Source organism: Sparus aurata, chromosome 3 (genome assembly GCF_900880675.1).
Source record: "Sparus aurata chromosome 3, fSpaAur1.1, whole genome shotgun sequence".
NCBI lineage: Eukaryota > Metazoa > Chordata > Actinopteri > Spariformes > Sparidae > Sparus > Sparus aurata.
Window position 1 is genome coordinate 19,156,080 of NC_044189.1, and position 18,955 is coordinate 19,175,034.

The following is an 18,955-nucleotide window of genomic DNA, read 5'->3' on the forward strand; positions in this document are numbered from 1 at the left end:
TTCTATACTAAAAGAAATAAATACAATGTTTTTCTTTCTCAATTACTTTTGGCAGGAACTGACTCATTTACTTCAATTGACGATTGCCTGAGCAATGATAAAAATGATCCACTTATGCTACTGGAAGCTAATTTTATAGCAGGGAGAGAATATTGATACCTTGTTACCTTGTACCTTGATGATTTTTATCTTTCTTTTTTTATGTGAATTATTTATTCTAGGGTAAAATATATTACAACCATTACAAACATCAGATTCATAAAACATATTTTGACCTATGATTCAAAGATGAACAGTGGTTGGGCCAAAAAAAAGGCTGGGTTTGTTTGTTATGGAGAATTTGAGCTGATATATTATACATTATACAAGGAAAGCTGTTCATATTAACAATGTGTTATACAACAATGCATAATGTGAAAGATATCACCAATATTGCCATATTTCAACAAGCAAGCTTAGCACGTGCAGCAGACAGACATAGTTAGAGACCAGCTGACTGCTAACAGTGGAGCATATAACAGCTAAAGAAACAGATATTTAAATCAAGAGTTGGTTGAGAACAATTTGTTAAAAGTTGAATAAATATTGGACCGCACCAAAATAAAATCTACTGTTGCTTTGTGTCACGATAAACATGCAATGTCTGGCACTTTCAAACATTTTTTTAGGGGACATGATCATGGTTCATTCAAAGCCTGGATAAAAGTCCTGTAAGTGGGCAACCCACCCAACTTTCTGGCTCTTTATACTACATTCATCATTTGCACCAGTCATTATCTCCACCTGCTGGTGCTGTACGTTCATTGTGTGTCATTTCCACGCCTTGACAGGTTAAAACGCACTATCATCTAATAGTTTGGTGGGTCTTGGTGGGCTTGAGTAAAGGCTGCCCAACTGTTAAGGTTAGGGTTCACCAACATTGACTGTTGATAGTCCTCCATGTCACAGCTCAGACACCTTCCCTCTAAGAAGCAAAAGTCTTGATTTGAATGCTCGTGGCTTGTAGCTTGTCAGGAAAACAGTTTTAAGGTATTTCGACAAACGACAGATTCTGTTGGTGAGGAAAGGCTTTTTTGGGGGTGAAACATTGCTTGTCAAACTATGGAGAGCTGGGGTTGGGGTTCCAATAACAATAATTTGAGGGAAAGATTTTAAACATAAGACTGACCACTGTTCATCCCAATATATCAACTCAATGCTACTCTGTATGAAACCACTTGAACTGAAACATGTATGGTTACACAAATCCTGAGATTTCCCGCTCAGCATGTCATACAAAAAAAAATCTTGTATCTCAGATGTTGAGAGCTGTTGACATTCTCTGTTCTGTCTACTTTTCCTTCTATCTACGAGCAAGGAGGCAGAGAGGAATAACACACAGGTTGACAGTTTGTTGTTAAACCCTAAGAGACTTTATCATTGTTACTCTTCAAAAAACCATCAGTGTTGACAATTTTCATCCTGCTTCTCCTTGGTTGAATTATATATCAGCTTGTTTGCTCGGCGTGACAGCAGCAGCACAAACAACCCGGCCTGACAGACGTGTCGGTGTTGACGACAAATTGGAGTACTGTACTCCTAAAGCAGGCCGAGCATAGAAGGCTCTCACCTCCCTCCTCTTTTCCTTTTTTCCTTTTCCTGTTTTGTTCCGCATCTCACATGTTCTCTCAATCCATCTGGTTTAGACATTACTACAACGTCTGAAAGTGATCCGGAGAGAGCTGCTGCTTTGAAGATACACTGTGGTCATAAGATTTTGTGTTGTGCTCTGATATGAAGATCTGAGAGGGAAATCAGATGTAGAACATGGATAATAGCAAAATTTAAAAAACAGCCCACTTCACAGTAACTAGCTACACCAGCTTGCAAGTCTTGTTTTTTTCTTTTTCTGATTATAGCAGTCAAAAGTGAATGAATATCCAGGACTTAAACTAATTGTGATGAAATGTGACTTTTTTGTGGTATGTTGCAGGAAATTATGATAAAAAAAAAAAATCTGCGTTAAGTCAGACAGTCACACTTTGGTAGGTTGGTGTATGCGGTTAGTTAGCATTATAATTTCTCTGCAGATAGCTGTCTAGAATGTTGACCTTCCCATGGCCTGTTTAGCCCTGAATGTGGTCTCTCAGGTAGTGCTTCACCCAGACTTAGTAGCACTCCCCGAATAGATATAACCAATCAGATGAGTAAGTGTTGTTTAAGAAGATAATTTCTAAGATAACACAGTCTACAGTTGAATTTAAGTGATGCAACTAACTTTATTGGATTATTCTTTATTTTGATCATTTGATTAGTTGTTTGGTCTATAAAACGTGACAAAATTGTGAAAAAGATTTGATAAGTGTTTCCCAAAGCCCAAGATGACATCCTCAAATGTCCTTAACACACATGTACTTAACTGTAATAGATTGGTAAAAAACTAATATATCTCTATTACTAATAGTAACTAGAGTGTTTGTCTTTCCTCCACCTGCTTATGCATTAAGAGAGAAAATGACTTTTCTGGCATCCCTGCCTACTTTATCCAATCAGGACAGAGAACTCCATAAAGAAGCAGTCCCATCTGCTCAAGAACGCACAGAAAGCAGGATCCTCCCGTACGCTGCTATGTCTGGTGATTACCACTCTGCGTTCCTGAGGTGGCATAGAGAGGAAGGAGGGGATAACAAACTGCAAACCGGACAGGATGTTAGCTTAAAATGGTGACAGTGCTCACAGCAGCTTCAAACTTCAGGGCCCGTATTCACAAAGACTTTTATCTTAACGTTAGGAGTACTCCTAAATCGGACTAAAAGTTTTTATGTAGGAGTCGTTTCTTAAAAGTAATTCACAAAGCCGCTGAGACCTACTTTTAGTTATGAAAACAGCAGGGGCGGTTCTAGGGGGGGGCCAACAGGGGCCAGTGCCCCCGTAACTCTGAGTCTGGACCCCCCTGTGGCCCCCCTGACAGGGAGTCTGCATTAATAATACAATGACAGATTTCTTGCAATAATTTTGTTCTGAAGAGAAAGGCAGAATTAAAGTGTCTCAGCAGTTTACTACCCAATCAAAATTGCTGAAATTGTAAACACTGCTTTGTCTGAATGAGGGATTTATCCTTTTTTCCGGGTTGTATGTGCCCCCTAACAAAAAAGCTGGCCCAACCTGGCCCCCCTATTAAAACTGGTCTAGAGCCGCCACTGGAAAACAGCGAACTCCTAAACTAGAACTAAGTCTCTTTTGCTATGGATGATGTCATTTTATAAGGACGCACTTAGAAGCGGTGACAACGGTGATTGGTTGTTGAGTGACAGGGCAGCCCATTGAAAAGTCATTTAGGCTACGCAATGCATTAAGTGAAAAAAAGGAAGTTGCCTACAAGCCCATGAAAAAGCCTATGAAAAGATATTGGATAAAGAAATGTATTTATGAGGAGAATTAATTGCCCCCCCCCCCCCCCCCGCCCCCCCAACAAAAACGCTTCGGACAAAAATAACAAATTAGAAGATTGCGATGAAAAACCTGAATTGTCAATAAAAGCAGCATTTGCTCGAAAAGCTGCGTCAAACCACTCTCCATTAAAATTCGGGAATCTTGTGTTGATCCGGGCCATTTCGCAACAGTGTCTAGTATATTGTAACGTGTCAAAGACAATTTGTGTATTGATGGAATGCAACTTTTTCCGATTGACTAGACCTATTCACACGGGACTAGTATAACCTGGGACCTCCAATAATTTGTAATAATTGCGGAGGTTGTCTGTGATCTTAATCCCGTGCGAATCTGCCATGTCCGTAATTTGTAAAGTAAAAATTCCACCGCAAATTACCTACCATATTTCGACAAACACAGAGGTCATGTGATAATATTAGTCCCGTGCGAATCGGCATCTCTGTGATTTGGGGTCGTTTTTTGTTTTTCTTAAGGTTTTTTGTGTTTTCCCACACTTTTTTTCTGCCTTTTTCCCGGTCGAGAATTATGGAGGCTGCGTTGGGAATTATAAATGAAAGTTTTGACAGCATTTTAGGTGCAAATTCAGGAGGCTCATCAGAAGAGCGAAATTTCGAAAGATGATTAGATGGATTACATGCATGGTGGCATGCGGTAAGGAACATTTTTCTGTCTTTCAACAGGCTCACCAGTTATTATATTAAAAATATCTATATCTAACCGTTGTGCTGCTCCAGCAAGGGCTCCGGTGCTATCGATCCGGGGGATAATGTCAGTAAATTCGAGTTAAAACACAGACTTCGCTTATCCTGTGCGAATGCGCCACACGAAATACGGACGTGGTGGGATGATTTCTAAATCACTTGAGGTCCCCAGGTAATACTAGTCCCGTGCGAAGAGCTGCATTTTCCCCGTAGCCAAATACCGGAGTGTTGCCAAACATTTTAACTCTGGCGTCATTGGATTGTTTCGGTTGGTTGGGAACGTTATTGCGTCCCTCACCAACTCAACCACAACTTCAATCCCTTCGCGGTCCATCCAGTATCGTTTTAATAATTTCCTGTTATTTAGCGTCTCCAAAACATTCAGCTGTGACCAGGTCTTAGCGAGTTAGGAGTCCTCTGGACTACTTCTAAGGTCTCCCAGACATAGGTGCTACTTTTAGGCTTAAAATGTTTTGTGAATAACTCTTATTTTAAAAAATTAGGAGTCCTAAAGTTACGACTGACACGCCCATTATTTTTAGGAGTTGCTCCTAAATTCGCCTATTAGGAGTTACTTTTAGCCTTAAGATTCTTTGTGAATACGGGCCCAGATGTTTAATCATATTTGACTAATTCTGGAAGACATATTGGTGGCATTCGACAAAATTGTCAGAGAAATACAGTAATGGTGATTCCCTTTCATCAGAGGTTTATAGTCCCATGGTGTGGAGCAAAGCTATACAAAACCAGTTTTGTTCCAGCAGCTTTCAAAGTGGTAGCAAAATTTACACTGATGCTATATGCTATGGCTATATTTAGTTTTTAAGTTTTTTTAATATATATTTTTTTCCTTTGTTATTCTCAAGGCTATTTATTTAAATTTGTTTATGTTTATTCTGTTTTAAATCCAGATTAGTGGAGCTTTTATCATGTTTTATTATATCTGTGATAAGATGGATGCATTGTCTTCTACTACAAACTAAGTCTACCTATGGGTACAAAAAGTAAAAAGTGTAACCTTAACCTGATTTTATACTGTTTTTTTTTATTGTCTTCACTGGTTTGTATGTTATTGGATGTATTGTGAAAGGATCACCGACTAGGGATTTTTTTAATAAAGTCAGTATTTGGTACAGATCATTTTCCAGGCTTTTGATACATTTTAGGGTGTGAAACCAGTAATTAAGAGCATTTGATATTATTCTCCAAGAAACCAAGTCTAATAGAATTCTTTGACAGTTCTTCAGACATGGCGAAGCTGACTTATTTGCAGCTTTTACACTGTTAAGTAAAAATCCTTCCGTGTTCCCTGTAACAATTTCTCTGCTCCAGAAACACTCCAATATTGTCAGCCAATATATGGGACAAAACCCTGGTTTGAAGTGCTCACATGAGTATTCATCGCTCATTGATTTTTTTGTAAGTCATCCACACATGTCTCTGGATCGCGACAACAGCGCCTGCATGGCCAGTCACTGTAACCTAACAGGATGGAAAGATCTAAAGGAGAAGATAACGGACATGGCTAGTGATTCCCATCAGTGGGCGCCATGACTGTCAGACTGTGCAGAAGACGTGAGCTCCAATGGCAGATCCATCACTGCCGACGCAGCGGAGGGAGGCCGACACTCACATATACTGCACACACACACCTCCTCTACATTTCCACCATTTCCCCCACCTCCTCCCTTGAGGAGTACAGCATTGCAGCCATCTCTGTGTCACTGGTCAGTCAAGCCCGTCATCATGTTAGAAAGCAAGGCAATCCATCACTTTACAGCTCCAAATCCAAAGCCTGCATCATATCCAGTCAGCACCAGAGCACAGACACTGTTTTTCATACAGCATCTTCCCACCAGAGTTAATTCAGCATGAGTAGCTGGAACTGAAACAATTATCTCTTCAGTATATACCAGGCTTGGTCAAGCAATTCAAAACAGTGGAGTCATTAATCTCAATTTCAACCTTAAAGAAATATCTTTCGCAAAATAGGAAAATTCCAGAAAACGAAAGTCTCTCTAATTTGATAGTTCTGAGGAGAATTTAATGAAAAAAATTGAATACGAAAGGGATAATTTTTACCGTCAATGTATCTATGATGTTTGATCAAGTATTTCAATCTTTTCAGTGAAGAATTTAAATCAATGTGTGATCTAACTTGTGTGCCTGGAACACTGACACACAGTGATGAAGATAAGGGTAAATTTACACCTACGCTATATCTTCTTAAAATCATGAAGATAATAGATTTTATAACAATTTGTCTGTCATGTCCTTATTGCCATCCACAGTACCTGTTTTTAATGTTTGGTTGCTGTATTCTGCATAAAAAAATGTGGGCAGTGTGGGTTTCATTTGCAGAGCTTGAAAACCAGTCACATTTAGATAAAGTGAGGGTGTCAGGTCCCTGTAAAATGATAACTTTGTGTATATATTTTGTATGTATTTCCAAGGAATATCAATTTACATAATTGTGTATTTTACTTATCCAAATCAAGCATCTAAATATAGGGTTATAATAAGTATCCAGATGTCATACTTATTAAAATGTTAAGTCTTCGATAGGATTAGTATTTAAGTAAAAGTCTAAAATACAGTCCTAAATAATCTCATATTCAATTCAAATCAAACTTAAATATCAACAGTAATTTTTGTGGCACTAAATATAACTTTAAAAATACAAGTAACAATAAACTATTAATATATTTAGAAGTATGGCCTGGCTGAATGTCGGATGTCGTAGTACTGGAGTTTTTTTTTCTTAATTTTACAGATTCAATAAATTAATTTAAAAATGCACTACTGTGGCTCTGATGCAGCATGTAATCTGTAATATAACTTTTCAAATAAATGTAGTGGAGTGTAAAAAAGTATAATATTTTGTCTCCAAACTATGTGATAAGTGTTGTAAAGCAGTTTGAGTGGTCAATAGACTGGAAAACCACTATCGTAATGGCCTATTTACCATTCCATTTACAAGTGGAGTATATGGTAGTCGAAAAAACAAAATACACAAGTACCTCAAAATTGTACTTAAGTACAGTACCTTGTTATAATCCTTTTTTTGATAGTACAGTTGAAGATATGACAGAAAACAGGGAGAGAGAGAGAGAGAGAGAGAGGGAGGGAGTGACACACAGCCAAGGGACCCAAACCGGGAGTCGAACCCAGGTCTGCTGCAGAGCCTCAGCACATGGGACACACGCTGTACCAACTGAGCTAATCGGCGCCCCGATACTTAGTCACATTCCATTACTTGATATAGGGTGTATGTTGGTTATATAATAAAGCCTAGTGAGGAATCATTGAAAATATAAATCAGCACAAGAATGACGGTGTGACAAAGTCCTGAAATGTCATTTTAATAGAGAATGTGATGAATAGATTGAAAAGACATTTGAGAAATATTTGTAACATTAGGCTGTTTAATTAAATTAAATTGACTTTTCCACTCAAATTGCAGTGGAAGAACCCAGGTAAAGGATGTCCTTGTCTCTTGTCCATTGACTCCTAATGGCCGTGAACATGCGTGAAAGACTGAAATAGAGTAAAATGTGATGATTTTTTTAAACTAAGAAAAATAAGTTGCCAAAGACATTTAAAGAAATTTGTGGGAATTGGACGCAATAACTTTAATCAGGTGATTTTTTTAAAGTGTGTGGATGAGGAACACACAGGGTCATCCCTATTTTTCACACAAATTAGGGGACAAGGGGAGAAGCGGCCGGGCGTGGGGGTGAGGCTGGTGATGGGATAAAATAGCTAAAACAGGACTGAAAAAATGTCACAGTTAGAATAGTGTGAGGAAAGATGTGGAGCAGATTTCATGAAGCGTCTTTGGAGACCAATCAGTGAGGGAGAGACTCTGATCAGACCAAATGTGTCAAATGGACCCAATCGCCAGTAAAGCCACCGCCTATTAAACACACTCATGCGCAAATGTTTGCTAATAATAATGATCGTTAGATGGCAGGAGTAGATTCTAAAATCAAATTTTAGTTGCAAGCATGTGTGGGAGTGTTCGTGCTTGTGACACATCATTGCACGTGAACACACAGTTCAGTGTCACTATCTGTGTCCACTATGTGGCACTAGAGAACAAGGACTGATTACATGTTAGGTTCAAGCGTCTCAAAGGTAAACCTCATTGAGAATTTCAGGTAAATTGAATGATAGTCACCTGTTGCCAGTAGGTGACGCAAAGAATATAACTTCTATCCAGTAGGTCAGTGTGGTAAGGGTATCACTCTGATCAAACATGAAAACATTTTCGGGAAGATTCAACAATGTACACTGATGTTACAACAACTTCCTGATCGATGGCAAATGATGTGTTGCCATTAACAGCATTTGATGAAAACTGATCTACGAGGTCAATCTATGCGGTCAACCTGCTTGGAGAATAAGTTCATTAAAGTGTGAACTGTCAATTCCTGAAGCCAGTAGGTGCATTGTGACTATAACTGAATATTCGCATTTAACTGTCTTCAGACCAGGATTCTTAAAAACATCAGGAATTCGTTCTTGGCATACATTGACAAGCAACCAATTAAAGCTGTTCCAGCTTACATGTTACAGTTGCCTACTGACACATCCAGCACATAGAGGAGCAATAGCATTCATTTGTCCACCCGATGAATGTAAGTCCAATAACTCAGTGTTTGAGCACCACCAACCCCTGAGAAAAATATCTTGCTCTTCAGCTTTCTAAAAACGTCAGTTGTTCACAAGCTTGTTGTAAATTCTCTGTTAGCTTACTTATTGCTGTTAGGGGAGTTTTGCTGTAAAGTGAGATAATTTGAGCTTTTTTGCTGCTGGTTTTCGCTGTTCTGGCAGCAAAAAACAAGAGAAATAAACAGTAAACTTGTGGGTTGTAAATTAGCTATAAGGACCCAAAACAACTAGCAGAAGGACACTAAAAAGGTTTTGTGAAGCCCAGGGCATAACATGGACTAAAAATGATCTGCGTTAGTCACTAAAAATGAGCCTCTTAAATACATTTTTAATATAAAACATTTAAAAAAGTATAAATTGCTACATTTTTAGATACACGTCTGCTATTTTGTGGATTTTAAATGTTAAATCTTCATAAAAAAGGATAAGTCATGAAAAAGACGGCGGAGGCAGGCGCTGAGTGGCATCAAAAAGACTATTGAATCATCTCATGTGAATGCAGATATCGGTGTGAGTGCTGGAGAGGTCTGCTCTATCACTTCAGCTGCGACGAGCTGAGCACACGGCAGACTCCGGAGTCACAGGAGTACCTGGAGATGCAAAGCAGTTTGGACGAGGTTATCTAATCGCCTCCTGCCTTCAGAGACACTACTCTCGCCAGGCTGCTTCAAAGTGCTGCTATCAATGTACCACACGCTTTGCCATAAACGGATTGTTCTACGTGGAGAGGGAAGCACGGGGAGTGTGTGTGTGTGTGTGTGTGTGTGTGTGTGTGTGTGTGTGTGTGTGTGTGAGTTGGGGGTGGGGGTGTCTAGGATCAAACCTGGGTCGGGTTGGATTTTCTGAGAACAACGCCCTTCAACAATCAGCTCCAGCTTTGACCTCTGAACTGTGAACACGATTGAAAATCTGGAGCAGCGCGTGAAGGAGAGAATAGAGGCTGTGGTCATTAATCACAGATGCCGACTGCCTCAAATATATCATCTGCGCGCAGACACACACACACACACACACACACACACACACAGACACAGACACACTGACAGCATCAGCATCCAAGCTGCAAAGTCAGATTGTGTAGTTGCTGTGTTAATATTTGAGGGAGTTTCCCCTCCAATTTAACACCATCAAAGATTCAAGGCAGATTTTTCTCATTCACCCCCCTCTGGGTCTCCATAGTCATCCCTGCAATCATGCACGCAGTGAAGAAAGATTTGGTTATTTTCACTGCAGTAGGTGCTATTATCATTGGCTCTATGGCCAAACCAAGGTCGTGTGTTGTTTTGACTGTTTGTGGGAGCGTGCGGCCGCCTGAGGAGGCTGAGCTCAGATCAAACAGCCCAAGACTCACCCTGCTGATAAGTCCTCGGCCCCTCACAGAGGTTACGCAGAGGTAACAGTTCACGCAATATAGAGCACTACAACAAGACCGAGCCACCTTGATGTGTCAATTCCAAAGTTGTGCACCATTAATCTTTCTGCTGAGATACACAGCGGCGCTCCGATTGAAGGTCAAAGGTCAGCTTTGCATATGAAATACCTCAGCTTCAATTTGACTTCATTGTATCAAAAATTAATTTCATTAATTCTCCTCTTTCAGAATTGTGGTTGTATAAGCAGTATGTGTTGAATATAAAAGAGCATTTTTTCTTCCTTTTTTTGGTGAAACACAATGTGTTAGTAGATTAATTAATTGACCAACAGAAAATTGTGATTCTGATTCATCTTTTCAATAAGTTTCAAAGTAAAATATTTCAAATGTGCGTGTACCATCTTTGGCTTTTGAACTCTTGGTCGGACAACACATTTAATTTGAAGACATCGTTCAGACTTCACACGTTCGAGTGTGGGCAATTGTAAAGACTATGTTCCACATTTTTATGTTAACAGACAAAATAATTTGCCTGTGTGTGTTTGTGTGTGTCTTAAATGTGAAAAAAATGTCTAATTTTACTAGTTAAATAGAAACAAAAAATTAATAATTTAATCACTTCTCATTTTGTGTCAAGCTTGAGGGCTGGGGTTCAATTCCCAGCACCAGTACCTTTGGTGTTCCACAAACACAACTTACAGTGTTCCCAGGATTGTGTCATTTTTACTGCTTTATAGTGACTCCACCTGGTTGTCAGGGTGTTTGCATGGATGGAGGAGGGATATTGGGAGTTAATCCTGGCATGCGTTTTTATTGACTCAGTAATGAATTCAACAACTGTGTCGTTGTAGAAACGATATGATAAAATACGAGCGCCAGTGAAAGAGAAACCTTGAATTATAGTAATCTGTCGTCGCCTTTGCTAAATTTGATCATTTGTCCTGAATTGAATTGTTCTAATGTTAAATTTGCTGGAGGTGACCTGCGTTGTCCTTTCAGGACCTTTAAAGACAACCAAATGACTCTCAGAACACTCTCAAGGACTAGAATCACCCGAACGACCTCTAAGACAATCCAAACCTCCCATGACACTTTCTAAAGACCTGCCCACCTTCTTCAGTGACACATGGAACCTCCTTAAGAACAAGACAAACCCACTTTTAGCACCATTGGAACCTCCTCATTGTTGTCCAAATCCCTGCCATCCCTCCAACTGGATTCCCTTAAGCATTGCTTGATCTGCATTTTGTGGACCCCCCAAGACATATGAAAGCAATCACCGCAGCTGGCAACCACTTGTCACTGAGCGGAATCTGGCAAATTTGACAGCGCTGGGTAACTGAGGTGAGGCCACGGAGACGGCGGCAGTGGCAGCATGAGGATCACAATGTTGTGTTGTTCTCAGAGACTGAACCCTTTTCCCTTTTGTACTTCACTCTCCCCAGCAGCCGAACTTGAATAGCTCCAAAGTGACGCCTCCATGCTGCTTTAAAAGCTTTAAAAGTAGCACAAAGGTTGAACAAGGAATCGAGAGAAATGTTCACTTAGTCAACATCTGGGCTGAAAAATACAGGACGCGCTCTCCACGGCTCTCACTTGACAGCCATGCAATGCACTTGTCTGACTGCGTGTAGCCTATATGTCTGTGCTTATGTGCGTGTTTGTTCAGTCTTGGGGGGTATTGTTGGGGAGGTTCCACACTGTGTGAGCTGCACTGAAGTGATCTCAGGGCGACTTTCTTTCCTCTCCAGCGTGCAGACTGCATGACAGCATAGGCACCATTTGCATTGATAATAACATCTTAATGTGACTGCTATGACTGTTGCCAGTGGGATCTTTTACATCTGTTCCCCCCGGGGAAGAAAGGGGGGGTGTGCAGGCAAACCACAGACACCTCATCGCCTGACCCTCAAGTCAAAATGTGGCACCGAGGCCCGGACGGGAAGCGCATTTGCCAGTTCTTTAAAAATTAAGCAGTGTCAATACACCTCGGTCCTTAAATCCCTCCTGTGGTCTGACTTCATATCTGTGACTAAAAGGCCAAACTGATGTGAAACAAATGTAATGATCCCACAACAGAAAGACAGCCGCTAAAGCAGCAAATAATGATACAGCTCATAATATGAACAATCCGAGGAAGAGCCAAAATGTACAAAAGCGGCATGTTCACATGTGTGTATCAAGGATTTAAGACCAATCAGAGATTTAACAGACAGCTAGATTGAGAAGATGAACAATAAAAACACATGTTAATAACAGTAGTACTTATATAGATGAAAATAAGTGGATTTCAGACTAAATCAAATAGCTGTTGGGAATTAAAGAATTTTAGATTATTTCGGTACAAACAGGTCGATAGATTAATCTAACCAGAAAACAAATACTTTACTATTCCTGTTCCTGTTTCTTTATATTTCTAAAATAATCTCAAGACAACAATATATTATGGTTTTAGAATTCCATTGTTTTTCCCTAGAGTTTGACATGAATTTAAGCATCATACAGCTTTTTCCTAAGTATAAGGCAATAGGCTGAATTGAGCACACATTTCACCTTATATCCATGTTAAATGCTGCCAGTTTAATAACCAGAGGTTTCAGTGCAATAATGTAAATAACAAAATCATAAAAATCCCAGATGGATATCTGCTTTGCGGAGTAATAGTGTGCGCGTTAATTAAATATTGGACCCATAGGTGCTCGTCCCCGCTCTGTGCCATGGACTCTAATGCTGTCTATACCTGAGCCGTGGCTGTTATCGGGGTCAAGGCGCGGCTCTCAGACAAGAGGCTTAAGCAGAGACAAGAGCCTTTAACACGAAATAAAACCATCAAAGTCCAGCCCTAATCCCCGCTGCCGTGGATAAGGCTGACTGTTAACGGGCTACACAATAAGATCAGTTTACTCTACGCGGGGTGGCTTTGTATGTGTGCTTTTTTTTCTCTCCTCCAGCTACACAATTCAAACCAAGACAACACGGCGGACCAGATTTAGCGGAGGAGCAGTATGGCATTTTCTTCAGCCGTGCGCTTGTATTTAAAAAGTCACACCTTTCCCTTGACAGCAAGGAATTTGACACGAAATGAACGCTTATGCCTGATGACTACTTATGAAACCAGGCTTTCGGGGTTTTAATTCAGAAAGAGAGAACAAGTGGGTATTCGGAGATTTCTTTTTTCTTTTCTTTTTTTCAAGAGGGGGGAAAGTGGCCGAAATTCCAGCTTTGCAGTCAAAAAAAAAATTTTCTTGTGTCACAAGCAGAGACTGGTGTCAAAAGGAGGTCAAACCATCCGAGCTTTAAACATCACTTTCAATTTCAAAACGAGTATTTATCTTTCTATTGGAAAATAAATTTAGTTAGGCCCTTTCCCCATCTGGCTCCTTACAGAGTATTGCTTCTTCATGTATTTAAAGGGGAAAAGTGTGTTTAAATGACTTTAGCACCTTGGAGAGCTCCACATCCACCAGCTGTGTGTATCACTTTGTGTGTTTCTAGTTTTTTTAGATAAATGAAGAAGTCACACACGTTCACACACTAAAACCCACTGTGGATACAAACTGCCAGAAAGAAGGGTTTGCACGTATTCATAATGTACGGGAAAATGCGGAAAGTTGTAGAATTACCAGTGTGCTTGATACCTACATTTCGATACAATTCTCACTGGCAATTCTCACGGATTCGTATCCGTATTGCACCTGTTGGCAGTTGGCTGAAATCCAACAGTTGAGATCAATTGCATAAATTATTAATAGGATAATACATGCAAAACTATGCACGTCAAAAATAAATGAAATTAAGCAGAGCAGCTTTTGGATCTTGAATGTGTGTCTAATTAGGGAAGATTGGGGTTTAGATTTCCTCTCTGTTCAGGCCTGACGTTCCAAATCATTTGGCGATCTAAAAACTAGAATGTACACGATGTGTTAAAGGTTGGAAAAAAGCTACATTTCTTTCTTTTCTGCTCCTTTGTGTTGAAAAGAGGGAGTGTTAATTGATTCCGTCCTTTTTGAGACACATTCAAAGAATTGGCAGTAAAGTGACGGACAGTTAACCCTCACCCTGACCGTCAGTCTCAAAGCTTTACTCATACCAAACAACTTCAACTGAAGCACATTTTAGAATGTGTTTCAGCTTTATATTCAAGAATAAATTAAGTTCTACCTTTAATCAAAGGTTTCTTCTCACCGCGGGATTGTTCTGTCTATGGTCTGGATGACTCGTTTTAAACACAAGAACAAGACCGAGGACAATACAAGTCTATGTTCATTTACACTTTGTAAAAGAAGCACTCATTTAAGGCTCGAAACCTCTTTCACTGGGTCCCAGTATTCCCTGCTTCCAAGTTTCTGGTGTCCACGCAAGGAGACATGGAGTTTTGGTCTGTTATGGCGCCCCCGTGAGACGATTCCGTTGCTCGTGCCTGTTAAAGATCGCCGTTTTAAGCGCCAGATTACCAACAAATTGTCTAGAAAATTAAATTAATAAAACATTTTTTAAAAACTTTCACTCATTCACCTTACATTACCATACTTGTTTTTCCCCCGCGATCAAATGCCCGATTTTCTCAGTAGTTAGTATAAAGTAAGTGAATTTTATGCACAGTGTTATCGCGCACGGAAAATGACCCCTTTCGCCTAGCTTTTATTATCATACAAATATTAACAAAAGGTGCTCGGATTAAGTTTTTAATCCGCGCTTTACACACTTTCTGCGCACTGTGCCGGACACTGGAATAACCGACCAGCGTCTCTGCAGACGCGCGTTTGTAAATGCGCAAGTTCAGCCGACTAAAGTCCGCTCAGAGTGAGACAAATTCGAACATTTATTGTAGACTTTGTGTCAAAACAGCGTGGGGCAGAGAAAGTTGGGCTGGAAGAACGGGCTGAGGGCAGAAGTGTGTAACTCACCAGACAAAGTGCGGGCGTCAGGAGGAACACGGCGCACCAACACGTCACCTGCATCCTCCAGGAGCTCAAAGTTCCACTAATTTCCCTCGGCTGGCAGTCGCAGTTTTGCGGACCATAAATCCACCTGCTATCCGCTTCACAGCACGGTCGAGCCCCTCAGCAGCCCAGGCAAAAAGGACACAACGCACCCCATGACCGCAGAACAAAGATGAGAGTTGGGACGCCGGGGCGCAGGACGGAGGAGCCGGTGAGGAGACTGCTGCTGCTGCTGCTGCTGTGGAGTGATGATGCTAGAGGGGGGAGTGGAGGGGCGACGAACAGGCCTACTTGAGAGTTAATCCAGGTAGAGAGAGCAGCGGGGTCATAGCTGTGAGCAGGTTCACGTCCTGATTGTCTGATAGCTGGTGGGCGCAGCGGTGGGAGCGCTCAGATCTGAAGGAAACGGCGGGGCTTACTGCTTTATAACGCGCGCCTACAACACAACCGGAGAGTCTCGCTCTAGGGGGAGGGACGAGATGGGGGAAAAGAAAAAAAGGCAGGAAAAGACGAATTAAACGAGAGGAGATTGGTCCAAGACGCAGCCAAGAAAGCGAAGTTTTTTTTTCCTCTTCCTCTCCCTTTCCTTTCTCTCTCTCTCTCTCTCTCTCTCTCTCTCTCTCTCTCTCTCTTTTTTTTTTTTTTTTTTCCTTCCTGAAACAGACGCTCGCGAGGAAAAAGCGTTTCACCTTGGCTGCTGGTTTGTGCGCTTGATGTAGATGAATGAGCTGCCATTCAGAACTCCGCTGCCAATAGCTCCAGGCAGCCTCCTCCTCCTCCACCCGGCCCCAAACAAGAGAGCCTCAAACCTGACCAAATACAGCACAACAGCTGCCGCTCATGATGTAATTTCAATATATTAATACTCATTATCACTGTCAGACCCTACAGTATTATTGCTGATAGTAATGCTACGAATCCCCCCCCCCCCCCCCCAAATAAAAACGACACTGTTGCTGTACACACAACAATGTCGTACGTATTTTCATGCAAATTCACATGTGCCAGCACGCGTCAGCTGAGAAGAACCTCAACTGAAAAAAAATGTCCGCCTTACCAAATCGTGTCAAAATAAACGAAACACCAAATAAACGTCCAAATAAACGAAACATATCGAGGTTTTTTCAAGAGGCATCACCTTGTTGCACTGACTTTTCTAGAAGTGGCAGTGTCTCAGAACAACACAGGATAATACGGCTGCTGCAGTACAATACAGAAATAAACTTAGTTGTTGATTAAAGCTCCAATCCTTTTGATCATATCAGATTTTTTTTTATTTTTTTTTATCCTTTTCATTGAGGGCATTTATTCTGCTATAGGTGGATATTCACAATCAGTTTCTGTAGAGTTATTTGCCTTGTCAGTGGCAGGGTGTGCCGTGTGTGCTGTTTGAAAATAGCATTCATTAGCACAAGAAATTTACATAAATGACATGAACACGATTTGTGCATATCTGGATGAGTAGAACAGTGGGTTCACAGCATTTTAAAGAGGTAACATATATCGGACAGTAGAAGTTTAAGCATAGTAACAACTGCTTATAGGGACGACTATAGGGGTATAAAAGAATACACAAGTCTTTACCTGGTGTACCCCTAAAAGAGAAACTGCTTAAAGTATGATTTCTAGCCCAAAAGCCGTGGAGGTGATATTATCAAAATGTTCTTAGCATTACCACCCAATCAACCAGAACTGAAATCTTAAAGATTCTGCAATAAAACCAGCAGATATTTGTTTTGCGGGGCCACTACTGAGCCCTCCCCAAACAAACACATTCCCAGAAACTCACCAGATAGATTTCAACCAAATGTGGATGGAGGATGGGACTTGGCCCAAAACAGAAATCTCCTTTCCTTAAAAATTGTGATTGTTGTTGTTGTTGCTAGGTTATATATATATATATATATATATATATATATATATATATATATATATATATATATATATATAGATATATATATTCATTTATTTATTTATTATTATTTTTTTTCTTATACATGAACATGTTATGTTATGGATATTCTATTACATGAGATAATCTGGTGTATTTAGATGGCTGGTATCTTTGAGGACCGTTGGTCCTTGGTGAGGGGATGCACTCGACTGAGTGCCATTCTAGTTGTATATCTTGTTTAAGAACATCCACCATGTGAGCATAATATTAACAATTTATGGTGTCAATATTTTGCCTTGGGGTCCCTCAAAAGCCATTAGCCACCTTGTGATTTTATCATTTGAGTTTGGGGCCCATGGGCTGTTTCCCACACTGCCTTGCTGGTATTCCAACCCAGGATGAGAATAATTTATGCAACACTTTATAATAACCATAATTAATAAATGGTACATTCATAGTTAATTAAACATTAGTTAATAGTTATTTCACTGTTAACAAAATTAAATGCTTTTTTTATAAATGATTTTACTAAACCAATTTAAATATGTGTTAATATCAGTTGCAGCTTTATGATGTCATCCAAATAATGTTCATAGATGAACTGAACAGTATTCATTTACCATTTACAAATTGTGATAAACATCCACGCAACTTTACAATAAACATTTATTTAATTAAATGGTTTATAAATCATTTCATTGTTAACAGTGAGGAACTATTAAGTAACATTTAATTAACTATACATTTACCATTTGTTAATGATGGTTATTATAAAGTGTTATATATAAAGCGGATATTTCTGCAGTATCGGAAAGTCATATGTTTTTGTCAATGCCAGGCCCATTCACTGATGAAGACCATGAGGTGTGCTTAAAAGCCATGGAAATGCCAGCTGGTAGACTATTGTTTTTTGTTAGTAATGTTGAGAACTCCATTGTCAAAGAATAAGATTGCACATCCAAATGTATACAATAGGAGGGGTCCAAAATGAATGTTGTGTCTTTGTGTGTGTGTGGGTGGGTGGGTGGCTGTCTACTCTAGATGCCAGCAGAGGCAGGACAAGGTGAGAGTGTGTTCCTGGCTTGGAGATAGATAGATAGGGTCCTTTTTGTCAAGGAACAGAAGGGGTGGAGATGAGCAGAAAAGAAAAGACAGGAGGTGCTGTGCTTTAATAAATCCCCAGCAGACTCATTGCTACAACATTATAGTGGTCAAGCATTGTAGCCATAACTCAGCCAGTGGGGCTGATGGGATCTTGCTCTGAATGGCCCAGATAGCCTTCACAAGCCCAGCATTGCATTCAGTGGTAGAGCAGGCGTAGATTAATCAGACGAGTCTGGCTGACTTCCATTGTGGCTGCAATGAAGCACAATCTGGTCTCTGGTAAGATAAAGGACCCGCAATTCAGGATTAATTCAACATTCCCGCATGTTGATCAAAGATTTATCCAGATAGTGCCTAGTTGGCCGGTAAAGCCGGTTTGCAATATTTGAACTAAGTGCCCAAGTGCTGCAGGTTTCCCTCAAATGCAAGCCAGCTTTGCAGAGGCCAGTAGAGTCTGGACTTTGAAGGGCTTGGCCAAGTATTCCTAGGAATACATCTATACGGTACAGTACCCTATGATTTATGTTCGGTGCCAATACAGGAGAAAGTAGCATATTCAACTTTCAGAGACCAAAGTTTTCTTTCTGTTTTGTCACAGACTGTAATCAGTAGTCAGTGTCTTCTTCCCGCAGTCACAATCTTTATTTAACCTTCACCATAACACATTTGTCATAATCCAGGGTTGGCAGAACCGTCCATTGAGCATTTTTGTCTGGTGACAGGGCTGCCATAACCATATCTTAACATGAGCAAATTATATAACCTTCACCACAGTTTATTTGCTGTAACAATATTTTCTCCCTAACCCTAACCACACTGTGGTTGCCATGCACAG

General features: G+C 40.3%; 1 protein-coding gene across 1 annotated transcript in view; it reads right to left on the reverse strand.

The window, feature by feature from the left end:
• The window catches only part of nxph1 (neurexophilin 1), a 64,429-nt gene extending 48,704 nt beyond the window's left edge, over window positions 1–15,725 (reverse strand). Inside the window, exon 1 of the mRNA XM_030413010.1 lies at window positions 15,087–15,725. Within this exon, the coding sequence (XP_030268870.1) occupies window positions 15,087–15,140 (54 nt within the window). The 5' untranslated portion in view covers window positions 15,141–15,725. The remainder of the gene's footprint in view (window positions 1–15,086) is intronic.
• Between the last annotated feature and the right edge of the window lie 3,230 nt (window positions 15,726–18,955).